General features: G+C 41.2%; 1 protein-coding gene across 1 annotated transcript in view; it reads left to right on the forward strand.

Annotated features, from left to right (window-relative positions):
- The window catches only part of rabgap1l (RAB GTPase activating protein 1-like), a 166,429-nt gene that overhangs the window by 126,424 nt on the left and 12,422 nt on the right, over nt 1–27,583 (forward strand). The window contains exons 18-20 of the mRNA XM_061738822.1: nt 6,084–6,125; nt 11,904–12,032; nt 24,019–24,111. Coding sequence (XP_061594806.1) covers nt 6,084–6,125; nt 11,904–12,032; nt 24,019–24,111 — 264 coding nt within the window. The remainder of the gene's footprint in view (nt 1–6,083; nt 6,126–11,903; nt 12,033–24,018; nt 24,112–27,583) is intronic.

The raw sequence follows: 27,583 nt of genomic DNA on the forward strand, positions 1-27,583 counted from the left end.
TCCAGGTCAGCAAACAGAGGATGAAATAAATCGCTTTTATTTTTTCCCCATTTATGAGAATTTGGTTTTTAACATTTATGCAAATGTAACCCCAAGACAGTATATAAAGCAAAGAAATATAGACAATTTATGCAATTATAACTGAAAACTTTAATGTTTTCATACCTTTAAACATATTTAAAGGCAAAAACATGGCACTAGTTATTCTCGTGTCCAACAAAATATTATTTTTTTGGGCATAAACAAAAAAATACCAAAAGTTGTAATGTAATGATGAAAAAAAAAAAAAAAAAAAAAAAAATTAAATCGATCTTTAGACATATGAATTGATTTTTAGGAATTAATATGAGAATCGATTTAAAATCGGATAATCAATCTTTTCAACACAGGCCCAGTCTAGCTGCGTAGTTCTGGTCCACCAGTAGTTTTTATGTCTCCATCAGGACACCAGTTTGTAAAACTAGTAGATTGACCTGACACATCATGTTTGATAAAGAAAATGCACCTTTTTATCTCTTTATTCCCCCACACTCCTGCTCTGACTTTTCTGGGACCACAAAATGTAGCCTCGCTTTTTTAAAGGCAAGGCGAGTTTATTTGTATAGAGACATAACGACTGAAATGTCCCACCAGCTGGGCCTTTGTGACTTGGGCTCTGTTTTTGTTTGTGTTTAGTGCTTTAGTTAGTTTTTTACTGACTAAAACAACCAAAAGATCCATCCACAGTCTGCTGCTAACTGCTCTCAGGTCAGCGATTGTGGAAAAGGGAGATTGAGGGTATTTTCCATTAGAGCTCCATTTTAATGGAACAATCTGCCCGCTGAAGTGTGAAGCTGCTGTCAAACCTCGTCTTAAAACTCTGCTCTATATGGAAACGAGGCCCGTCACATTTATCAAGACATTTTTACTTTTACTCTTTTGTGAACATACATCTGTATCGTAACTCATGTTATACCTATGTAATATTTTATCATCATATCACATGTGATGGCAGATTTAACACAGCTGTGGAAACGCGGTTAGCAGTTGTTAGCTGACATGAATAATTCACCAACACTCGGTTCTGCGGCGGTTCTCCACAGACCACTAATGTATTTCTCTCCTACATCCTTTCCTGGTCTCTCTGATGCCTATCAAACCCAAAATAATGATTGGCGTCTATATGTTTTTGCCTCCCCTTACCTTAAGATATACAAAACATTATATTTTATAAACCTCATTTGTACATTTCTGTCTATACATTTTACCTATCCTAAGTTCCTAAGTCACTTTTGTACAGACTCACCCGGCACTTTAAAACCTCATTTTGTACATATCTGGTCTACATTTTATTTTATTGTTCATACATTTTATTTTATCTCTTATATATTTGTTTTTATAATTGTATTGTGATGCACCAATCACCATAACAAATTCCTCTTGTGAAAACTTGGCAATAAACCCTTTTCTGATTTCTGATTCTGATTAAACGGATCTAATTGTCAACTTATTATATATTTCTATCAGAAATCCAGTTCTTTCCATATTTTTCTACGCTGTTCTTCCGATGGAAAAAGTAGAAAAGTATTAATTATAATAATTATGACTCAAAAACGGGTCTTTAAAAAGTCTTAAATTCTGTTTTCCTAAAATAAGTCCTTTAAAGGAGCATGAGGCAGGATTGAGGCAGGATTTATGAAAAAAATTCGTATACGTTTTAAGTTTTTCTAGTAATAATGTCAGATGAAGCGTTCCAAACCAAAACGATGAGCCCTTTAGTGTATCTCTCCGTTGCCTTGAACAGGCTGTGTGCTGCAAAATGTGCTGCAATTCGGGGTCCAAATTTCCCGCGCTTTCCTGCGGATGTGACGTCAAATGACGCTGCATGCACGTTCTCCCCGTTCTCCCGTGCCGGCTTCGCTGTTGGCTGCAGTACCCCCGACGGCCGTCGTGGTGAAGGGTGGCGCTAGAGAGTCTCATTTCTTAAAAGGAGCCTCAAGCTCCTTTAAATGTCTTAATTTGTTTTAAATCTCAATCCAAGGGGTCTTCATTTTTGAATCTTAATTTTAGACGGAATTTATCTGGTCATCATTAAAAAGTTTTGAGGAGAAATAAATCTGTTTACCAGTTGTTAGACGCCTCAGTCAGTGTTGCCAGATTGAGCAGGTTTCTGAAAATTATAGGACTGGGCGGGTTAATAAAATCTGGGCTGCTTTTCCTGGTTTTTACAAAATATTTAGGAGAAATTATTAACAAAAACGTTTCCATTATGGCAGAGAAAGGTAGAAACTTTCACAATAAACTCACTGATATTTTATTTGCTTTAATTTGCTCAATTTAATTGTAGTCTTTGTTTGGAACCTGAACTTTTTTGGGGCTATTTATTGGTGTTGTGAAGCTCGTCAGCCAGTCTGGCAACCTGGTAATCAACAATAGCAGCTCAAGTTCCTTCTGACATGCAGATTTTTCTTTATCTTCCCTGAACTGAGTTTCTTTCTACAGTTTCACTGCTTGACTTGTCGTATTTACATAGTAAAGACAGTAAGAAGGTGGATTATTCCTTCAAATGTGTTTCCCAGTCAGAAGTTTAATTGCAGAAGGCTACAAAGTCCCATCAGCCCTCCTTCATGCTTTCATCTTCTTCTTCTGTTTCTCTCCTCCATCCATCTTTTCCATTCCTCCTCCCTCCCTTCTGTCCTGCTGTTGGCCCGAGGCAAAACAATTAAAAGTTTCCGTGATCTTTCTCACCCAATGAGCCGCGTGATGAGAATTTGCCTTTATAATCACGAGTCTCGAGTCACAAAGTCGTGCACCTTTTATTTGCAACCCTTTTTGTTTTGTTTTCTTTCCTCATATTCTGCTCATCTATTTTTCCCCAGTTACTCGACAACATTTAGTCTTTTTGCTTGTGTATTGTTCATATTTAAGAAAAATTCCCATACTTGCCAGAATTGTCCTTCTTAAATTATCTTTTCTATATCTTTTTTTCGTCATTAATTACTAACTTACTTGATGACTAGCTTGGTTTCTCTTCATAGAGTCCTCAAACGTTGACATCTTATTTTTTCTCTTTTACTATTTACTCTTTTTTTTCCTATTTTTCTCCGAATGCAGGATTTTTATTTTCCAGAGTACCAGTCGGGTTAAGTGACAAGGCAGTTTTTCACATGATTTATCCTCAGTAAAATCAATTCTGTTATTATTTTTGACCCAATTTGATGCAATTTATTAAGACAAACCACGTTTATTTGTGTTGGTAAAGAGTTGTTTTATTTCATTCTGCACAATTTGTCTCACGTTAATGGAATTTTCCCCCGAAAACCTTCCCAGATTATATTCTCATAATGTATCCTCTCGTTTTTATGGTCTGTCTCTCAGGTCTCAATGTATCTGTGTACACACACACACACACACACACACACACACACACACACACACACACACACACACACACACACACACACACACACAGATGGGATATTTATGTCTCCCATCGCCGTGTCTGATAATGCCTCAGCACGGTAGCACCACCTTCGGGTCTACTAGGATAGGTGTGTGTGGAGACAGACCCCCCCCCCAACACACACACACACACCCCACCTCCCACCCCAGTCTTTTCATTTTCTTCTGTTATTTTTAGAGCTGCTCAGATATTTTTAGCTCCGTGTTGCCATGTGAACTGGTTTTCCTAGAGCCCAAGGAGAGGGGCGTTCCCGTGCAGGGCTGGCATCGTTTTTAGGTTTTTATTTCTTTCCGTGACAAGATGACGAGCACTGTATCGATGGAGGGGCGAGGGAAAACCATGTTGGTGGCACAAAAACAAACGCAATTTAAAAACTAAGCTCGTCTCCACGTAAGAGTTTAAACATTTACAAAGGAACAAAATACATACAGGTTCATGTCACAGTTGCTGTGCATCACCTGTCAATCAAACCTGGGAAAGGTGTCTGCAGCTTTCTGTAGTACAACATTTCTTTATGCATTAGCAGCCGTGCATTTACATATGTTTATAGTAATAATGAAGTCACTCTGTACTAAAAATGACTGACAAAATAAACCACACGAGCAAAAGATGTACGGTGTTGGAACTGCTACATTTTTTATATCAATATACGGTATGTAGAAAAATAAGAGACTTCATCTATATAATGCAGTTGCCTTTGTTTCCTGTTTTCTTCCTTTTCCTCCATCCTACATAACTTATGAAAACACAGAGGAAGTACCAAGAGTACTATAAACCTGTTACTTAAGTGCTGATAAGGCTGTTTTTGTGTTCTTGTGGTAAAGATAAACTACTGAAAAACTCCATCTAAACAAATATTTAGACTTTTTAATTGTTGTCACAAAATGAAGATGCTTAGAAAAGTTGGCAGTCTTTGCCTTTGTCTTTTAATTGCATATAAAACACATACTTTACTGCAGTAATTGTCCTCACGGAGGATGGTGAATGTCAGAGGGGGAAAAATAGCTTTAGGGTCCAGCGCAAATCTGAGCAAAAATCACAGAAACCGATTTCATACAGGTTTGGATCCAGCAAAAATGTCCTTAAATCTGTCTGCCTTCTCAGTAAAGTGGACTTAGTCATGGTCTCGGGACGTTTTTGTGTAAAGTCGGATTTATGGTTCTGCGTTAAATCGACGCAGAACGTGAAGGAAGGAAGGAAGGAAGGAAGGAAGGAAGGAAGGAAGGAAGGAAGGAAGGAAGGAAGGAAGGAAGGAAGGAAGGAAGGAAGGAAGGAAGGAAGGAAGGAAGGAAGGAAGGAAGGAAGGAAGGAAGGAAGGAAGGAAGGAAGGAAGGAAGGAAGGAAGGAAGGAAGGAAGGAAGGAAGGAAGGAAGGAAGGAAGGAAGGAAGGAAGGAAGGAAGGAAGGAAGGAAGGAAGGAAGGAAGGAAGGAAGGAAGGAAGGAAGGAAGGAAGGAAGGAAGGAAGGAAGGAAGGAAGGAAGGAAGGAAGGAAGGAAGGAAGGAAGGAAGGAAGGAAGGAAGGAAGGAAGGAAGGAAGGAAGGAAGGAAGGAAGGAAGGAAGGAAGGAAGGAAGGAAGGAAGGAAGGAAGGAAGGAAGGAAGGAAGGAAGGAAGGAAGGAAGGAAGGAAGCCAGAAAGAAAGATAAATTCCCATTGACGACGTTTTTGTGTATCAAACATGGCGGATCTGAGAGCGAGATATAGATTTATAGTTAAAAAGGTGGAGTTGAATTGGTATTTTTTTTATCGTTATCGGGATAAATGCCAGAAATTATCGTGATACATTTTTTAGTCCATACCGCCCATCCCTAGTTCCTAAACATCAAACTATCGTTAAAAACATGATGGGAGAGAAACAAAACCCCAGGAGTCGGGCCATGCTGCATTTCTGCAACTAAAGAACAGGGGAAAGAGTTGGGAGCATCATTAATATGAAGCCACTGGTTAGAAGCATTAACAGAGATGTTAGGGGGACTGGAAGATATGAAGCTGCAATTACCACCGTAAATATTTAAAAATTGATGGAACGTTGTGTTTCTGTGAAAGGAATCAGTTTATGGAACAATCTGAATAAAGAAAACAAAGAATCCCAATCAAACATTACATTCAAAAGAACAATCAAAGCCTGTATGTTAAGTAAATATAATGAAATATGTTAGTTAAGTTTGATTGACATACCCATAGACGGCGGTAATTTTATTTTATTTTACTTTTTTATTCACTTAGTTGTTTTTTTTTGTTTGTTTTTTTTTTAATTAATGTTATTTGTGAAGTTATTTCTTGGAAAAAGGGGCAGATCAGATAAGATTCTTCTTCTTTCTGCTCCCTTTTCATTCACAATTTAAGAACATTTGTATTTGTATTGAATTGTTTAATTTTTTGGAATGAAATAAAGAATAAATGAAATGAAAAACGAAATGAAAAATTATGTACTTGATAAAAACATACACTTTTTTTCAGAAACAATTAACTGATCATCTGAAATATATATATATATATATATATATATATATATATATATATATATATATATATATATATATATATATATATATATATACACGGTATATTTACGGTACAAATATCTGTGAATATTATGTTGCTGGTGGTTCTGTTCTCACGTCTGACTCTCTTTCTTCCAGGGACTGAACATCATCTTCAACGTGGCCCTGGCCCTGCTCAAGGTTGGTGCTAAACTCATGTACCTGTGTCAGTGCAAACATGGAGTTCACGTGAACCACAATGCAACGCAGAAGGGAAGCATTGTGATGTGTGAAGGCATCGTCCTGATGCTTCAGTCTGTTTATTTGACATTTGTCTCCCCCTAGTGCTCAAATCAGAATCTGCATCTGGATGGAAACTGATTTGTCTGAACAAAACAAAACAAATTGCGTTCTTACCAGAATACAAATTCTGTTGAGCCTTTTGATTCATCAAAATCATCATCAATATGTTTCTGTGCTATGTTGTTGATAAAATAGGAATTCAGTTATTGGAGGTCTGTGGTTTTTACCACTCGTCTAGGATTGTTCAGAGCATTTCAAAGCGTTTTTAATAGAAGTCATATATCACTAGCAGCTTGTTGAGCAATCTCCAACTCTCCAATCTCCTAGCAAAACAGGAAGTTATTGATTTTCAAACCTACCAAAGTCCCAAAAGCATTTTTTAATAGGAAAAAACATAAACGCAAACTCTACAATCCTGCAGGTGTCTGTGTTTAACTGTATTTTGGGAAATATGAAATAGGGATCCACTTGAGTTTGTTTTTTTCCACATGTCCCTACTTTTTTCCTTTTACGAATCGCTTGCATGTCAAAGCACAACGGTAGATTTTCCTGTTATAAGATACGTTTGTGGCGAGTCTGATCAATGAGTTTTGAAAACAGCTGTGTCATCTTTCATGTCAGTATCTCGCGGATCTTTGCAGACGTTAACGTGGCAGGACGGCCTGTTCTTCAGAGATGAACAGGCTTGTTTATCTGACCACATCACTCACGTCTTGGTGCCGCGACAGAATAAATGATAATAGCATCATTTGGGTGTTAGAATCTAATTTGGTTGTGACATTTTGACTGAAATATATACGTTTCCTGCTTTCATAAATCACGTTTGAGCGCTTAAACCCCTATTCATAGTGCCATGATGACGTCTAACAGCATGATGCTCAGGTGTTCCCTCACTTTTTTCAGTTTTTACATTTCTGTAATCCCATAAAGACAAAAAGAAGTATTTTAAGAAGCACGTTATGCATTTATTCAGACCAGAAGTGTTAAAAACGGAGATAATAATGATAAAACTTCAGGGATAACGTGGTCTACTGGTGATGATGTATTTGCTTTTGAGAGGAGAAGATTTTGAGGATTCTGTGGTTGGAAATGGGTACAAATGAGGATGTGAGGAGGAGGATGGATCTGGCTTCCACTGCCTGCTTCCTATTGGCCAGCCATGACGACATTTCCCCCGAGGCCCCCTCTCCTCCTCCCTTCATCCATCCTGCACTCCTCTCCTCTCTCATCCCCCCTCCCTCCCTCCCTCCCTCCCTCCATCTGTGCTTTCCTCCCTTCCTCTCCGGCTGAGCCCTCGCCGTCCACATCACAATTGGAGCATAAGCTGTAACGTTAGCAGCCCCGACCTGAGGGAGGAAATCTCTATTTCTGTTTTTTTCTTCATCATTTCTTCGTCTCAGCCTTCAGCGGATGCCGGCACATAGTGTCTCACCTCCATCAGTTCTTCGTTTTATTTCCTTTTTTACTTCCTCCTCTTCTGTTTCAGCCTTTTCCTCTTTTTTTTCCTGTTGACCGGATATTTATCTTCCTTCCACGCTGCTTCTGTCCACCACCCAGACCTCTGCAACGGAGCCACCTGTGCTAGCCGTTAGCTGGTAGCTTTTACCACCACATAAGAGAGAGAGACGGGGGGAAACAGTCGATGGGAAACACCGTGGCTCCTTGGCTTTGCCCTGCCCTCGATGCTCACCGGGACCAGCATTCCTGACAGTGAAGCAACACACTTTCAGGGACAGAAGTGACTTCCCTTCGCCAGAAGCTGCACCGGAGTCCAGGCTGGATCTGTCGGCCGGATTGGGCTTTTTCCAGCTTGGATTTTCTCAGAGTTCACATCACAGGATTAAATCGCTGAAGACGAAGAGCAAACTGTAGATCCAGAAGGGCTAATGCAGCTACTTCTGCTCTCTCTTTAGTTTTTTTGTGCATTACTGCTTTGCGTGTGTCTCATCGAGTTCAGCCTCCACTCAACCCTGAATTAAAGCAGCGCATCATCTCCTGCAGGCCAAGAAGTGCCATTTCCAGAGTTTAACAGACCACATCTTGTCAGCCTCCGTTATGTTACCACGACTGTCTCCCCAGGCCTCCCAGAGCTGATTTTAAAAAGAAAAAAAGAAAAGAAAAGCTGTATTGTTATTGCAGGCCATTTTACATTTCAAAGGAAGCCTAAATCTTGTCAGCTTTATATCTGGGGCTCCCACCCGTCCGTTCCAGAAGAGGCTGCTGCTTTGATGTGCCGTCTCCTGAGCATTAAAGATTTTTCCTTCAGCGTCTATGAAGACTAATCACGGAGGAGAAATATAAAAAAAAAAAAAAGGTGGAGCGCTCTGGCATCGCTGCAGTTTGCCGGAAAAGCGGCTCCCACGTGTTGAGCGGCTTTGTTGCCAGGCAACGGCACACTGGATCTGGACCGTCCTAAGGAGTTTCCTCAAAGGAAGATGAAGGCGGGTAGTGTGACGAGATTTCAAAGCGAGTCTGGCAGGTAGCCGAGGGACTCAGCATTATGCCGAGAAAAGTGTCGACGCACGATTTCCAGGGGGGGGTTTTAAAGCTCTGACAGCGGCCGAAGTTTGTGGTGCACGCGTGATCCGGGGGGTTTGAGAGACGAGGGCTTTGATTTCTGAGATGCCGTGTGATTCCACGAGCTTGTCATCACTTCACTTCTAGCTGGCGTCATCAACGCCACAGCGTCTGCTGCAGGATCCTCCAGCTCTTCTCCCGCAACTGAAAACCCCCGGCCGTGACATTTCCGACGACACGCTGGAGTCATCTGCCCCCATGGCCCCGGAGTGGGACCCACCACCCCCGCCTTTGCCCTGTCCCACCCCTCCGCCGTCTCCTCCGCCCTCCCCTCCGCCCACGCCGTCCTCCGTGCCCGCCCTGAGAGCGGCAGAGGACGGGAACGGGGAGCTGGAAGAGAGCGCTCACAGCAGCCAGGCGTCGGCGGACTCCTTCTGCAGGGTGATGGATCTCCTCGGGATGGGGCACCGGCTCTTCGTCCCCCGGCTGCTGGCGGTGAGGCCACGGGAGCCGGGATGATGCTGCTGCTGGAGGGAATTAATCAACCCGGGATAGTCGAGCGCTTTATCGGAGCTTTAGTATAACTTGATGTTTTGAATATTTATTTCCGAGTAAATGGGATGCGACACAGCAGGCGAACCTTTCTTTTTTTTTTTTTTCTTTTACCCTAGGGAAAAAAAAACAAAACAAAGAAAAAAAAACACACATTAAGGGAGAACAAAATTAAATAAATATTAAAAAAAATAAATAAATAAATAAAAAAAATATATAATGGCAGCAACAGCGATATCAAACTATATATATATATATATCCATACATACATACAAACATACATACATATAAGGCACAAGTTCAAAAATGGAGATACTCATTGCTCCCCTTTGGAAAAATTCTCCAGTTTTGAAAATAATGGAAACCAAAATTCTTGAAAAATATGACCAAGGTTGTATTTTTCCAAAGTTAATTTTTCCAATGGTAAAAAAACTGAAATTTGATCCAAAAAAATTTTTAAAGTTGGAGGGGAATCATCTTTCCAAAGTAAAAGTATGCATTTCTTAGCGAAGTATGTGATCATAATTAATATCCTGCTTTTTTTCTGGTCTAACTGAAGATCCAGTGTGTCATTTAATAAATACAAATTGGAGCTTAACTCAAAATTAATTTCTAATACTGATTGTGTGAAGGAATGAATTGATTTCCAGAAACTTATTAAAAGATCACATTCCCAAAACATATGTACAAATGTTCCATCGATTCTTTTACATCTTTTACATTTCATTTTGAAGAGATCCTTTGAAATTGTGTGCATTTTAATTGGAGTTAAATACAGTTTGTGAATAAATTTAAAATTAGCCTCTTTAATTTTATTACTAGTAAAAGGAAAATGTATTTTTTCGGCGAACCTCTTTCTTAATGTATCTTAACTGCATTTGGCTCGATGTCTGGCCAACGAGTTTTTGCTTTTGAAAGTTGAAACAGTATATTCTGCTTCCTTCAGCTGGCTGCCTCAAAGGTTTTACTTAAAGGGGACCTATTATGGCATCTAATACCTATTTTAAACAGGCCTTGAATGTCTTAAAAACAAGCTTTTGATTGTTTTTGCTAAATAAATTAGAAATTCAGCCTCTGAGCCATGTCTTTATCCTCCCATTCTCTAACCTCATTATCTATGTGGGATTCTGAGTGGGCGGGGCTATGATAATGAGGCTCTGTGCTGATTGGCTGCCTGAATGACGCGATGCACCGCTACGAAAAAATGGAGGAAGCTCCGGCCGGTGGAGTTAGTTGTGGGCGTGGTTTCACGCATCGCTCCCGTTGTTACGTAACGACGGGGGTCCGTGTACTTCGCGGCCATCCGTTTTTTGTTTTGAAATGACAAAATTTGAAAATCGAAATTGGGAATTAAAACAGCAAGTGGAAACCTCTTTTCTCTATTTCCTATTCGTTTCCAAGGATACCGAAAACAAGGATTGGACAAATGGGGGGATTGCACATGTGCAGTAATAAATGAAGAAAGTTGTTTCTGGTTCTTTTGTTGATCAGATGTTGAAACAGAAAATAAATCAGATATGAAACCTGGGAGTGAAACATGAGTTTAATCTGTAATCTGTCTTCACTCCGTCATGAAACTGCAGTGATGTTGTGACAGTCCGTTCAGCTGCAGCGTCAAAAAAAAGCTGCGTCCAATCAATAACATGTACTGAACTCTAACATACTGCCCCCCGTTGGAAACGAATAGGAAATAGAGAAAAGAGTTTTCCACTCGCTGTTTTAATTCCCAATTTCGATTTTCAAACACATCAATGAAATCGGATAACGGATAATGGATAATGATCCGTTTTCCGTTTTTTATTATCATAACAAAAGATGGGGAACGGATTATTTTTGATTATTTCTCTATTTTTTTTTGTCATTTCAAAACAAAAAAACGTATGGCCGCGAAGTACACGGACCTACGGGAGCAGAATCTTATTGGCTCGTAGATCCACATGACACTGGACGGCTCATCCGGGCGGCTGTACAGACACTGCAGAATTTAGTTTCTTTCCTCCTTCTCTGAGTTGGCAGGCTGAGGGGAGACCACTTTATATACATGTGAAAGCAAGAAAAAACGTGTTTTTCAAAATAGGTCCCCTTTAAGAAGGCTTGTTTTTTTAATCCCAGCATAAGGTTTATCTACAGTAAGGTATTTCACCTTTAAAAAAAAAAACAATCAATCTGACATGATTGTACATGTTCACACCACAAGATGGTGATATTTATGTGTTTTTTAACACTTGCAGTGTGAAGTTCTTACCTTCTCATAAACGTATATCACCATGTTTCAGATGATTTCACTGTGACACAAGTCTCAAACTCTTTTCAGCACCAACAGGAGCACTTTTGAAAACTGTTTAAGGATCATTAAAGGCCCAAAAATGAAAGTAAATCATAAAAGGCTGTAAATGGGAAGATATACAATAATTTACAATAGAAAAGTGCCGATTATTGAAGACTACTATCTTTTAACTTTCCCTTTATTGAGTGAATTTAATCAAAAACTATTGTATTTTATTTTTTAAAAATGTGTCACAACTTTGCAGTATTGTTAATGTGTGCTGAATGTCCGACATCCCTTGATTGTCCATCTCTGACACCTCCTCCCGTTCTTCCTCCAGACGTCCAAAGAGGACCTCTTGCAGGCGGACTTTGAGGGGGCTCTCAAGTTCTTCAGAGTCCAGCTCCCCAAACGCTACAGAGCTGCAGAGAACGCCCGCAGGCTCATGGAGCAGGCGTGCAACATCAAGGTAAGACTGGAGCGCTGCTTTTAAACGCTTTTAAACTGTAAAAATTAAGATCTTTTCTCTTCAAAAACTGTACAAACACAGATTTTTGTGACTCAAAGCAAAACAATAAAGACCTTCCCTCCTGACATCTCAACCAGAGCGTATAACCAGAGAGTTTTTATATCTGATACAGTCACTAATGATCCTGTAAAAGCCAGTACTGTTACTATAATTACGCTGATTGTTGTTAATCGTTAGTCTTTGTCAGGGCATTTAAACGTTGAGGACCAAACAGGAAAACGCTGGCGTGTTTTTCTGCAGTTACCTTTTGAGTTGTTTCACTTTTTCCTCCGCTGTTAAAGTCCTAGTTGACCAATTGTCTCACCTGCTGGACCTCTGTTGGACGATATCAAGTGAGATGTGGCTTTTGTGGATGATGCTCGTCGGTTCTCCTCATAACTAGTGAGGCTGGTTTCACTGAAACTCCTCTGGAAACTCACGTTATCTTCCGGCTGCCGACCTCAAAGAGGCTGCTGGCATTTGGGGAATTCGCTGGAGTCACCGGAGACCAAAGCGATACTCGGTGTATTGGACGTGTGAGTGTGTGCACGTGTGCGAGTGTGTGTGTCGTGTTGTATCAAAGGAAGGAAAGAGTTGACTAAGAAAGATGGAGGTGATAATTCTCATCCCTCCACCCTGTCGCTGTGTGTCTGGTCTGAGTGATCCAACGATGTGAAATGTGAATGAAGTTTATTCAGTCATGACAACACAAAACAAAACCAAAAAAAACATTGTGCACAGCATTAACATTTCATACAAAACCAAAAAATGTGTTTAACAATAACTGAAAAGGCATAGGCTGAAGCAAAATGCTTATAAAAGCCTATCCTATTGTACCAACTTTCTTTTTTTGGCTACCGACCTCCAGAAAACCAAAAAGAGAATAGAAAAGCAAAGAAACAACAAAAGGCAAAGAAACAATAGAAAAGCCAAGAAACATTTACAGATAGTCAATTGCACTTATAAGCTTCAAAAATAGCTTTACAAACCATTTTCTTAAATACAAAAAAAAAATGACATGTTTTTAAATTTATGTTGGCATCATTCCAGAATTTAACTCCAGTAAAGGAGACGCGTCTCCTTTTCATACCTTTTTTAGCTATTTGTACTGTGAAATTGCAGACACCTCTAAGATTGTAACAAGTCTCCTGAATTGAAAAGAACCTCTGTATTGGGTCAGGGAGAATTTTTGATTTTGCTTTGAACATGTCCACATCTTTTTATCTGCATAGTTAAAGTCTTTACATTTCTTATTTCCTGCCCCCCCCCCCCCCCCCCCCCCCCAGAGTGAATGAGCAGTACAGATATTCCCTGTAGTATTCAGCTCAGTATCATGTTGGTCATACGTGAACACAAAGTGCTCGTAGCTCCAGAACGTGATGTGCTTCTGTTTTAGTTCCTGCAGGATTTCCTGCTCTGAGACTCTCTCTTTATCTCTGTTAGATGTTAGAACAGAATCAAAAGGCTATAAAACACAAAGTGCTACCCTGAAACACATGCATGTCTACCTCAAACTGACCAAAACAAGGTTTTAGTGCTTCAGTAAAATCACGAGGATCGGTCTTGTTCAAGTCTGTATTTATTACGTTTCTCCTCTATCGCTCAGGTTTTCCCTTTTTTTAAAAAAAATATTTCTGAATGTCCGGCATGGGCAGACGTATTAACAGTACTCTAGAGTCTCACACGTGGCAAAGTCATCTGACTGAATTATCATCAAAGCACGTCGCCTCAACACAAGGAGCCGCTTTGTGTCCCATTCTGCTCGTCTCGTCGGCATCAACCTACCGGCCCGACTGTCTTCTTACTTTCATATCTTTGTTTTTCACATGCCTATGTTTTTACCCTCTCAAAGAAAGAGTCAGCTTAATTCTTTGTTTCTTTTTTAAAACACAATCACACATAAGATGAAGGGGACATAACGTTTTTTGTTGTTTTTTTTGGGAACTTTCAGCGGGACGTTTTGAAAAACTCGCCTAACGCTGAATCTGCACACTTTGTTTCCAGGTCTCTGATTAAATTTAGACTTCGGGGAAAAAGTGGCAAACTAAAACGTGACCTTGAATGCAACGTTCGTGAAAGAGGGAAAACATACTCCGATATCATGATTTACACATCAAATCTCCGATCGTACGTGTCCAAGGTCTCTTGAATCATCTTCCTGCTGATCTCTTAAAATAGATTAGTCCCAGTTGATGCAAGTCGGTGGATTCAGTCACTCAGAAGCTTTTTTTTTATAAAAGAGATTGAATTTAATGAAAAGCATCTTGGAGAAGAGGAAGTTTGCTTTTTATCTCCGGGTTTTCATTTCAGTTTAAGCATCTCTGCCCGTTCACACGTCGGCTGTGTGACATCTCCACGTGAAGCCACATTTCGAGGAACGCCATGACACTAGGGCTGGGGATCGATTCAAATGTGAAGAATCGATTCGATTCCGATTCTTAAGATTCAGAATCGATTATCAAGATTTGATTCGATCCGATTCGATTCCGATATTGATTTGGGTTAGTGTTATTAAAACTGTTTTTTGAGCTGTTGCATGAATTATATGACTGTAGTTATGCAAAATATTACTACTAGTATTATATTGAGATTAAACAGCAAGTATTGGCAGCTAATGATGCTGTAAGGACCAATCAGCTCCCAGAATGCTGATAGAACTGCTTTCAGAAACATCGTGGGTCAGAATTACCAAACAGATCCAGGGCAGCAAACAGAGACGGATGAAATGGGTTTATATTTTTTCCCACATTCCATTTTTATTTGTTCCATTTTCGGTCTATTTTGGTTTTTAATTTTTGAGCATTTGGTTTTTAGCATTTTTTGCAAATGTAACCCCAAGACAGTATATAAAGTAATGAGATATAGACAATTTATGCAATTATAACCTAACACTTTAATGTTTTCATACCTTTAAACATATTTAAAGGCAAAAACATGGCACCAGTTATTCTCGTGTCCAACAAAACATTCCTTTTTTGGGGATAAACAAAATAACCAAAAGTTGTAATGTAATGATGAAAAAAAAAATACATAAATAAATAAAAGAAAAAAAGAAGAAAAAAAATCGATCTTTAGACATATGAATCGATTTTTAGGAATTAATATGACAATCGATTTAGAATTGGGAATCGATTTTTTTCAACACAGGCCTACATGACACATCTGCTCGTCTTACATCATCCTAATAGGACTCACAGGGCAGCATGTCGTGCCACATCTGTATATCGCAGCTTTGCTCCTCACCCTGTCCACCTTTTTCAAGATCACAAAGTGCCACGGAGACATTATTCCCTTGTTCATCATCCATCATACATAGATTTGGTTTAATTCATTAAATATGGGCCCAGAGGCCGTTGAAAGATAATGCAAACCGGCCTGACCGACGTACATCGCTTTCACTTTGGCTCTTTTTTTATACATTTTCTCTGCGGATGTTTGAATCGGATCGGCTGAACTCCATAAGCAGCTTAAAACAGCAAAAGAATTCACTGGCGCTTTCACTTGATGAACGCAACGGGTAGTTGGGTGGCTTAGCCTTTCCGGGGATTATGGGAAGAACTTGAATTTCTCAGCCTTCTTAAACACTCACCGGACCGCAGATGGAATGAAGACTTTAAAAAAGAAAAAGGGACAGAAATGTCAATTATTTCTTTGGTGCTTAGTGGCTGACAGATTAATCCGGTTTTTGCCAAATTCCTCCGACAGAAAAGCTAAACTTTAATAAACTGAGGCAAACGGGGGGAAAAGGGTTTGACAGAAGAGACCTGTAGAGTCCTTGGGGAGACTTGCAGGGATGGATGGAGACTCCTACATTGTGAAGGGGACTGGAAACGCACACAGACGAGAGTTAAAAGTATAATGAGACACGTGTGCCGGGAATCCAGAGAAGACGGGGAGCCTCTTGGGTTTTTCAGATGATGCCGTCATATATAGTAAACTCTTTTCCTTGAGACGCCTCACTATATCAAAAACAAATATTAATAGTTCTGTTTCGTGCCAACAGAAGTACGTTTGCCTGCTTGAGGAATTCAGCCGTAACAAGGACACTTGAGAGCGCTGAGGAGAGTTAACTATTCACTTTCTCTCAGGATCATTTGTTAGATGAAGATGCACCATGTGAATAATAATAATAATAATAATATTCAGATCATTTATTTCAGACTTGCCACTTTTGCATTGTTGTGACTTGTTTTTTTTGTCTTTTAGTCATTTAGTACAAGCGCTCAGCGACTCCAGTTTAACAATTTTCCCTGCAATTCCAAATACTTCAGTACCGTATTGTCCCCAATATAAGACGACCCCGATTATAAGAAGACCCCCTTTTTTTTCAAGACTCAAGTTTGAAGAAATACTTTTTGAAGACCAAATTCAATTTTTATACAGAAAATAATTACAGTACATCTGAAACAAATGATTATAACAACATATTCGAGAGAAAAAGCTTGTTATTTGCCTCATTGAAATCATTATCTTGAAGTTTGCATCATAACTTCTCCTCAGCTGCCGGTTTACCTGCCGAACTTCCACCCTCTTTTCTCCAGATTGTCGCTACGTTTCTCCACTTTATGTTATCTCTTCTCTTATTTCTTCTCTTTTCTTTCTTATACTATTTTTTATTTTTCTTCTTCGTGACAGGAGTTCGCGTTGGCCTGGAGTTTAGTTAAACATTCGCTTTAAGATATCTGGCGCCATCTAGCGTTGTGAATGGGTATAACGTCTAGACCCCGAATGTAAGACGACCCCCACTTTTTCAGCCTTTTTTCAATGCAAAAAACCCCGTCTTATATTCAGGCCAATACGGTAATTAATTGATTATTTGTTTATTAATTCAGATATTAAAGTGACACTTGATTTATGAAATTACAGAATAGCTGAATTCACTTCCTACAGAATATTACCAGTTTTTCTTTCATGCACGTGTCTTCCAAGAAATGCTTTTGTTTCGACGACTTCGTCGTCAGGGTTTTGTTGCGCCTGCTATATTTCCAGTTCAACCATTCGAAATGCAAACCTTTTCCACGGCCTCGTGACGATGTAAAACCTCATTGTTTCTTCTCTGGAAGCCGTGAAGCTTATTTTTAAGTCGACTCCAAAGTTCTCTCTGGCTCAGCGTCCGCCTCAGTTTGCAGCTTTAAGAAAGCAGCACGTCAGATTTCTCACTTATCTGGTGCCGCTGATGCAGACGGAGCCTTGCACGATAAACTCCACTCAAAGGCGTGTGCCGGAAGGGGTATTTGGTTTACTTTTAGAAACATGGTGATGCAACGCAGCATATTGAAAATGTACATCATAAGAGAAGTTCCGTGAGGTTATTCTAGAGAATAACGCATCTGTGTTCAAAGCAACATCTGCTGTCAGGCCTCTTGGAAAGGTTGTCGGGTGGATTTTGCCTGAAGGGGGGGGTCCTTTGGGAGGCCGCTGAAGTATTCAGGCGCAGACGAGGACAGCTTTGAATCTGCTTTCGCTTCACTTCCTCGGTTTGTACCGTTGGAGAGATGCGTAACCATGAAGTCACTGTGGTTGATCTGAATGCTTCCTTCCTATCGCCTCTCGAGCTCGTGCAGGCGCTCGCTGAAACGCACCGTAGCTGTGTAAACAGGTCGTTATCTGTGGTTCTGCCAGCAGCAGGAAACGCTAAAAGAAAAAGGCTAGAAAGAAAAAGAAAAAGAAAGAAGACATGTAACTGCAGCCTTAAACGAGTAAGAGAGGCTAAGGAGGGGTTGGAGGGAGGGGCACATGAGAGAGAGAGAGAAAGAGAGGGAGGGAAGTAGGCTACTCACTCACGGGAAAGGAAGAAAAGACAAACTCATCCTCCGTTGTCACACACTTCTAGCGTTACAGGGAGGAACAAACAGGTGCGTTGTGCTCTCGCTGCTCGTTCCTCCTCGGCGGTGGGCGGGGCTCGGCTCCCGTGGGACTCTCCAGAGCAGCCAGCCTCCTCTTTAACTCTCGGAGAGAAACAAACCTTCAGCTGCGCTCCCTTTCCTTTCCTTCCCCCTTTTTTCTTCATCCCGGCGTAACCGCTTGGGCTGGGAGATAGCAGCAGCCAAGATGATGCAGGAGGTTTCCATCATGGTGGCGTACGACGCCCACGTAGTTGACCGGCCGGGCGAGGAGGACGCGCTGGCTCGCCTGGTGGCTCACTCCAGACCCCTGCGAGCTCCCAGATCCGTGGTAGGTCTGTTCTCTCCTCATCCTCCTTTTATTTCTCCCTTCCGTGCTCCTTTTTCTGCAGACGATGTCTGCTGGTTGTCAGTTTTCTCTGATTCTCATAGAAATGGAGAACGCGTTTCCACCGAAACTGCGTGCTTCTTTCCGCCTCGTAAAACGCTCCACGCTCGTGCATGAACTCGTGGGCGTGCACGGTGTCACCTCCGAAACTTCGTGTGATGTTTTGAGGTTGCAGAGCTTTGTCAGTCGGCGCATGCAGAGCTTATTTGCGGCGGGTTCAGCTTGTTTCAGTCACTGATTCAGAGCCAGTGTAATTTCCTAACTCGGGTAATTTAATTCCACGGTTTAGTCTTCCTCAGATGTCCAGTCGGCACTGACCGTATTTCAAAATAAAACTCTTGGGTTGCTTTATGACGTAACAGAAGGTCGCCACGTCTCTGCACGCTCGCACACAGATGCGTTTTTTTTTTTGTGATGTCATCTCGGAAGCTCAGGACCAATTACAGTTTTTCCCTGCAGGGATTCAGGTCATCAGTCTAAAAGTGGACCTGCTACTATTTCCTGCAGCACCACAGATTTTGAGCAGCGGCGTCTTCTTTTTTTTCACAATGAAACATCTGGGATGTGAGTATGGAGTCGCTCGATGCAGGTTTGATGCCCTGGTTGATACCGGTACCCTGGAAAATGCTTGGTACCATTTAATTACAGTCAGGACGAGATTATCATGAAGAACGACAAACAAATGATCATAATGTTGATAACTTGAAGCTCATCACAGTCTTTGACTGACTCTGGATGAGATATGTGGGAATGCCGCTTGTGTAAAAGAAGATGGATGGATGGATGGATGGATGGATGGATGGATGGATGGAGAGAGACAGATACTTCCCTTTGTTGCAGCATCAAAAAGTTACTGAAATAAGTTGCAGTAATTTATAAAATCAGAGGGTGACAAGTTGAAGGAGAACATTTTCAACTGAAACCCGAAATACATGAGCTTTTACTTTGAAATTTAAGCCCAGCATGCATCACATCAACGTTGTCAGAACCCTCAAACTATTGTGTTTATAATAATAATAATAATGAAGGAAGAGTCAGTAAACTGCTGTTGAAGCCTGAGCTTTGACCTGTCAGGTTTGTAGTTTCTTCAGAATCTGGACCCAGAGATGGGAGATATCTTTAGGAACGACTATTTTCCTTCCTGCAGCAGTGAACAAAATACCTGCAGGCGTGCACTGGCTCTCCACGGTGGTCCGAACCCCGGCTACGACCCCGGACCCTCGTCAGTAAATGAACTCTGTGTCGGTTGTACAGTTGAAGATGATATTTTACTTCTTAGCTGCAGCAGGATTGTATATTTGAGTAATAATCTTGGCTTTCACAGGTAAGCCACCGTGGTTTAAGGTTTCGTTGCGCAGTCGTGCTGCAATGCTTGTGTGTTTTAGGGGCGTTGTGGAGCGGCGTGTTGTGCAATCAGCCGCCAGACCTCAGCTCGTCTGATCATATTAACAAGCACGCTAAATATTTGTTGTATTTTTTGCTTCTCCTTAAATGTTTTATTTTGTTTTTAACATTAATGAGGAACATTGTTCAAGCACTGATGCAGAGTTTAGGTTACGGGTGTTACAAAAACTTATAATGAGTAGAGTCGTGGCAAAACAAGTAGTCATAAATGGTAAAAATGACAAAATTATACATGATGCTGAGCCTCTCGCCTTCTTGCATGTGTTTGGTAGCAGGTTTGATCGCCTACAAGTTGGTTTCAGGTCGTCTCGTGTATATATATATATATATATAGAGAGAGAGACGTGGAGAATGTGATGCATCCAGCCCGAGTGGGGGGGCTGACGTGAAGCTGGAGGTGAAGCCACGCTGTTTTTCTCAAAACACGTCGACTACACAGGCGGGCCAAGTGGGAAGTGTGTCCTTTTTCAAATGTTGTCGTGTCACGTCGGAGAGGGGAACTTGAGCGCCGGTGAAGGACTGATGTGGTGAAACGGTCTCAAAAGGGCTCGCGTTTCAGCGTGTGAAACAGCGAGAACGAGATTAGTTTCAACTGAGTCATCAAGCTGTGAAAGAAAACATCCACCACCTCCCAGTTCCATGATGATGACAGTGAACTGAGGAGTTACTCCATAAAAGTGACACCTTTATACTCAGAACTCAAAGTTGTGCAGATTAAAAAACACTGAAAACAAAGCAGGTGTCGCATACTGAAACACAGAAACGTCACAGAGCTGAGTTTTGTGTTCCTCTCCTGCAGAGCTGTTGCCTTTTTGGAGGAACACTGTGTCCGGTTTATCTGCCGTGTTATTTTACAATAAAGCGATAATTGGCCGGGCCGCTGGGATCGAGCTGCTCACCCGTTCTTCCCACACAGATAACGGCAGAAAAGACGTGAGTTTTGTTATCTGCTGAGGGGGCAGTGCGTCATATAGATTACGCCGTGATGTTCAGCCACTTCAGTGGTTCCCGGATCGTTAAAAGTCGAGTGACGTCAAAGGTAAAGCGGGGCTGATGGGTAATGACTGATGACGGTAGTAATTATTCAGCTCTGTTTGTTTTTATTTTATTTATTTGTTCTGCTCTCTTTACTCCTCTGTCAGGAGATTTTATTTTCTCATCTCCGGACCCGTCTACCCTAACGTGAAACATAAAGCTTCAGATTTAGGCTCCATTTTTAACATTATTTATTTAACACGGTGTCGGAGAGGAGGAGGAAAATAGAAATGCATGAAAGAAACATGCACATGCCAGTCTCAGGGGAGGGGTCGTGTAGTTCGGCTGGAATCCCCAGCCGCGGCGCTGGGCGCCATAGCAACACTGTTTCCACGCAGGGGAGGTAACATGCCACCCACTTAAACCCGACACACACACAGTGACATTAAAAGGTCTTACATCCGTCTGAGCCCTGGGTTTAAGTCCTTTTAGATGACATGGGAGTCCTGCAGTCACTTTATTTCCTAAAAGAAATTGCAGAAATCACAACTCGGCACGGAAGAGCCTGGAAAAGTGCTGCAATGGTGACGCGGCCCTGGATTATAAACCGGCCCGCACCTTTTACTCTTGTTCTTGTTCTGCACAGCGTGAGTGAATTTGTTAGCACTCTTTTGTAAACAACACTATATTTAAACGGCACAGCCCTTTCAACCTGCTACAGCCGCCTTATTGACTCAACAACGCTCAGTACATTTACATGCACTAACAAAAAGTTGAATTGTTGCCTTAATAAGTCCGATATCGGAGTTTTAAAAGTCATGTTTACACCTTAGTCAGGCCGTAATGGAACCGAACTGACGAGCTTTTAGTGCCAGATAATACATGATAATCCAAGTTATTCTGCATCTATACCAGGGGTCGGCAACCTGCGGCTCTAGAGCCGCATGCAGCTCTTTAGCGCCGCCCTGGTGGCTCCCTGGAGCTTTTTCAAAAATGTTTGACTTTTTTTATCCCTTTTTTCTTCTTTTTTTCTTCTTCTTTTTTCCTTTTTTTTCCTCTTTTTTTCCTTTTTTTCTCCTTTTTTTCTTCTTTTTTTCTCTTTTTTTTCTCTTTTTTTTCTCTTTTTTTCTTCCTTTTTCCTTTCCTTTTCAATCTCGACATTTGGAATTTTTTCCACAAAATTTTACATTTTTTCTCGCCATTTCAACTTTTTCCTCAACATTTCGACTTTTTTCTCGAGATTGTACTTCAACATTAATCTCGACATTTCTACTTTTTTCTCGAAATTTTGACTTTTTCCTCAACATTTCGACTTTTTTCTCGACATTTTGACTTTTTTCTCAAGATTGTACTTCAACATTAATCTTGACATTTCGATCTTTTTCTCGAAATTTCAACTTTTTTCTCGACATTTCGACTTTTTTTTTCGAAATGCATAATGAAAAAATAAATCTTCCCCCAGTTATAACTAATATAGAAACATGCAGCATGTGTTGCCTTCATTCTAAGGCTTATACAAAACTTTTCATTTGTTTTTTGTGTTTTTGGTCCAATATGGCTCTTCTAACATTTTGGGTTGCCGACACCTGATCTAGACTAACCCACGCTTAGCGGAGCTACTGACCGCCCCGGGTCGCCCTTCTGGAATAATGCAGGAATAATAACAGTCACGGCATCACAACAACACGGTAACAGAAGAAGAAGAGGGAGACTTTGCTGCATCTTACCTGCAGCATGATCGACATTGTACGACATTTACAGAGCTGCGGCATCGTTAAGAACGCCAACGTGAAAGTGCGTGTGGCGCCACCTAGCGTCGCGGAGTCGAACTCACCTCACACAATAATCGATTGTCTTCTCGTACATGTTTACTTGGATTTCTCTGAACCTCCTACTATAGATTGTTCTCAACAGCTGGATTTAGATGTGCAGGTAACAGCACTGTGTACGCTCCACCTCCAGCCCGATCGCTTCAAACTATATTAAGAAAACAAGTTTCAAAATCATAGCAAATGTCAGCCCTGAACGTATCTGATAGCAGATCAGGACGCATCACCTCTGCTGCTGCAGCTCTGTGTTACATAGACGCTCATTCCTTCACACTGATATACAGACTCCAGTGGAGTAATTAAGTTAGTTTGAACTGTGAAAAGGTCACATTATAGTCCTTCCTTTGTCTCATCTTCAGCTTGTTTTGGCCCTCGTGTCAGGAGAACTTAGAGTGACACGCTGGCCGTGTTGCTCACAGTGGGAAAGAAGAACAAGCAGATGAGGAAATGCTGTTTAGAGCTGCCGTGCATGAGCAGGCTCTTGTGTCATCACTGTGTTTAGTGAGAAAGTTCATTTAGTGTAAAATGTACGTATGTTTCAGATGAACAAGTATCCTGCGTAAAACTCTTTATATTTTAGTGTAAGTGATGTCTAAAAGCTGTATTCTTCCTGAATCAGACGTCTGCAGAAGTAGTAGACGTCTGCTCGTTGATTGCACGACTCACCTGACATTTTATCAGAAAATTATCGTCAGTAGGAACGGGCGGTATTTTACCGTTCACGATAAACGGTCAAAAAAATTCCCCACGGTAAGAATTTGTCATGTCGCGGTAAAAACGATAATTCCCGTTTTTGTGTAAAGACTGATTTATGGTTCTGTGTTAAATCCACGCACAAAAGGAAGGAAGGAAGGAAGGAAGGAAGGAAGGAAGGAAGGAAGGAAGGAAGGAAGGAAGGAAGGAAGGAAGGAAGGAAGGAAGGAAGGAAGGAAGGAAGGAAGGAAGGAAGGAAGGAAGGAAGGAAGGAAGGAAGGAAGGAAGGAAGGAAGGAAGGAAGGAAGGAAGGAAGGATTCTGAAAGAAAGAAAGAAATGAGTCTGAAAGAAAGAAAGAAAGAAAGAAATGAGTGAAAGAAAGAAAGAAAGAAAGAAAGAAATGAGTCTGAAAGAAAGAAAGAAATGAGTCTGAAAGAAAGAGAAAGAAAGAAATGAGTCTGAAAGAAAGAGAAAGAAAGAAATGAGTCTGAAAGAAAGAAAGAAAGAAAGAAAGAAAGAAAGAAAGAAAGAAAGAAAGAAAGAAAGAAAGAAAGAAAGAAAGAAAGAAAGAAAGAAAGAAAGAAAGAAAGAAAGAAAGAAAGAAAGAAAGAAAAAAAAAGAAAGATAAATTCCCGTTGATACGTTTTTGTGTAACAAACATGGTGGATCTGAGAGTGAGATAGATTTATAGTTAAAAAGGTGGAGTTGAATTGGTAATTTTTATATCGTTATCGGGATAAATGCCAGAAATGATCTTGATACATTTTTTTGTCCATACCGCCCATCCCTAATCGTCAGTGACTTTTTTTTTCAGGTTCCAACCAAGAAGCTGAAGAAGTTTGAGAAGGAGTATCAGACGCTTCGAGAGAGCCAGCTGCAACAAGAAGACCCCATCGACCGATACCAGGTACGTTATTCTTACATTCCTGCTTTTGTTGCATTTGTATGAAAGCAGTTTCATCTCCCGTGGGCTTTAATCATTCCTCGTGTGCCGTTGAGCCTTGAAGATGATGATGATAAAGACGCTGGCTGCGTTAGAAGTGTGATGAGAGAGCTGCCTTGTTACTGCATCAAAGACGAGATGCTGAAAACGATGGTGTTTCTAAGATTAGCTCACACTCCATCGTAACACTTTGGAGTCTATTCTGGTTTTGACGTGCGACCTGTCACCCGTCGCCATCGCCGACAACATCTGTAACGGTTATTTTTGGGGCGAATCTTCCACCGTTCGGCTGCAGCGACGGTATCGCTTCTTCTAGAGGTCGATAACCAGACATGAAAAGCAGGTGAACGGAGGAAGGTATTTTACAGGAGCGATTTGTAGCCTGTATCCAGGGAGGCTGTGAGCTGGTTTCAGCGCTGCTGATGTGATCTCAGGGCCGACCCAAGACACGCCGGAGGGATTAAATCTCCCGGCTGGCGTGAGAATACCTGATGGGGGGGGAAGAGGAGCAGGTCTGGGCCTCCTGCTTCGTCTGCCGTCCCCACGATCCCAGCTCAGGTCAGCGGTAGCAGACGGACGGAGGAAAAGAGGGAATACAGTAATCCCTGGTTTTTCACAGGAGTTACGTTCCAAAAAGAAACCATGATAGGTGAAATCCACGAAGTAGCAACCTTTATTATTTTTACAATTATTATACAAGGCTTCAAATTGCAGAGATCAGCCCCAAATTGGATTTGAACGGGAGAAAATGAAAAATTATTATGAAACAAAATACAATAAGTACAGTAAGACAAATTGTGACTCGCGAGTATTTCACTGCTCTTCTGAGCCGCTGCATCCTGACTCGCTCTGCAGTGTCTTTTTCTCCTAAAGCCTGCGGTGCAGGTGTGTTTTTTCAAAAGAAGAACATAGTTATGGGTCGTTGTTGTCGCTCTTTTTTCTTCTGAGCAAAAAGATTCTTATAAACCGACATGCCACCATTGGTTATATTTGAGAACTGTAATGAACGATTCATCAAAGGGTCCCGTTCTTGAGCTGCTGCTGAAGCTGATTGGCCGTTCTCAGCTTGTTGCTAAGCAACCAACGTTATTGAAACAGGAAGTGAAAGAAGCGCAGAGACTGTTTAGCCAATCAGAATGCAGAACACGATGCACAATGCAAATCCGCAAAGCAGCGAGACGTGAAAGGTGAACCGCGTTATAGCGAGGGATTACTGTATAAACCAGGGGTCGGCAACCCAAAATGTTGAAAGAGCCATATTGGACCAAAAATACAAAAAACAAATATGTCTGGAGCCTCAAAAAATGAAAATTCTTGTATAAGCTTTAGAATGAAGCCAACACATGCTGCATGTTTCTATATTAATTATAACTGGGGGGGAGATTTATTTTTTCATTATGCACTTTGAGAAAAATGTCGAAATGTTGAGAAAAAAGTCGAAATTACGAGAAAAAAGTCAAAATTTTGAGAAAAAAGTCGAAATGTCGAGATCAATGTTGAAGTACAATCTTGAGAATAAAGTTGAAATGTCGAGAAAAAAGTCAAAATTTCGACATTAAAAAGGAAAGGAAAAAGGAAGAAAAAAAGAGAAAAAAGGAAAAAAAGAAGAAAAAGAAAAAAAGAGCAAAAAATAAAAAAAGGAAAAAAAAGAAGGAAAAAAAAGGTCAAACATTTTTGAAAAAGCTCCAGGAGCTACTAGGACGGCGCTAAAGAGCCCCATGCGGCTCTAGAGCCGCGGGTTGCCGATCCCTGGTATAAACACTCACCATGTTGCTCTTTTTCCTTTTTAAACAAGGACTTTTGAAGTAAAATCAACTTTAAAACAATTTCACTTTCGACAGATTCCACTTTTCTTTGGATTATAGTAGCAGGAATAACGGTAGATGTAACAACTTTATCACAATACGATCTCCGGTGCATGTTATTGCTGCTGCTGCTGATGACGTGCGTCTTGTTTATCGATAACAAACCGACGTAATGAAGGGAGTTCTTCATCATAATTAACAGACGAGAGAGAAAGAGCAGCGGCCGGGTAACAAGTCTGTGTTTATTTGTTTATTCCTTGTTCTGCCGAGGTGGAGCTGCTTTAGATCCAGTTACGACACGTACCCGTTAGATATTTCATGTAGAGAAGAGCACATAGCTGCTGGTCCTCGTGAAACTGCAGTTTGGGAGGAAAGAAAGGAAGGAAGGAAGGAAATCTTTGGGTGCAGATAAGACGCTGGACTTGACCCCGCCGCCCTGTCGGCAGTGGGAACGTGTTCGTTGCAGAGCAGAGGGAGAAGAAACAGCAATTCACTCTCTTTACTTTGATGCAATATACATATTTTAATATAAATGAGTCTCTTTCGTCATCCTACTGTCTTATCGTTTCCCGCTCTCGGCTTCTGTAGGTACGTAGTCTTAGTTTGGTGTCGGTCGGGGCAGGTTTTCTGGTGACAAGGTCTCCTATTGTGTTCATGCTGTGGATGTTTCGGAGCAATAAAAAAATAAAACATTTGAGAGACAGAAAAAAAAACAGGAAGACAGAGAAAGTGAGGCTGGGAAGTGTCAGATGCAGAAGTGAAGCTGTCAGGATCATGTGCTGGATTTTAGTCGGCTGAACGCTCGACGCGAGGACGTCGTCGCTCCTGTGGACAGACGCTCGGTAAGCCGCCTCCGCGCTCAGGGACTTATGTTTGATATTTCTGCTCGCTGTTTGACACGGCGCTGTGAGGATTCCTCTTGTTTTGGCTAAACTAGTGAAATATGAGGCGTAGACGGCTGAAACGGAGCCTCTCTGGGGCCGTGTTGGTCGTCGTGTTTTCAGCTTTCAGGAAGTGACTAAATTAATCCTAAGAGCTGCAAAAGGACGGCTGCGTCTGTTCAAACATTTGTTTTTTTATTGCTTAATGAAGTCTAACGGACTCCTACTGTTGTCAGAGTTAAAGTTTCTCTCTTATTAGATGTTTATAGCTATTCAGATGTGCGTTTTTTATATGAAAAGTGTTGCGTTTACCCTGGTGAGGGATCTCTGCGACTGCAGCGGAGCTGGAAAATGTCCTCATTGTGAAAGTGACAGGATATCACAGTCAGATGACTGCTCTCGACCATGGTGATTGTTTCATCCTGCAGATGCGAGGTTGTCATGTGAGACCGTTTACTGGCACATGTGGAGTCATGAGACTCGGCTAATGGTCAGCAGTGGAGGCTTTAGGGTGACACTCGGCTGTGCCTGGGGCTCGTGGCTGCAGGAGCCAGAGTTTGAACAAGGACTTCCACCTTTTCCTGATCATAAAAAAGTCCTTTCATTGATATCTGTGTGTGTGTGTGTGTGTGTGTGTGTGTGTGTGTGTGTGTGTGTGTGTGTGTGTGTGTGTGTGTGTGTGTGTGTGTGTGTGTGTGTGTGTGTGTGTGTGTGTGTGTGTGTGTGTGTGTGTGTGTGTGTGTGTGTGTG

Source organism: Cololabis saira, chromosome 13 (genome assembly GCF_033807715.1).
Source record: "Cololabis saira isolate AMF1-May2022 chromosome 13, fColSai1.1, whole genome shotgun sequence".
NCBI classification, from domain to species: Eukaryota; Metazoa; Chordata; class Actinopteri; order Beloniformes; family Belonidae; genus Cololabis; species Cololabis saira.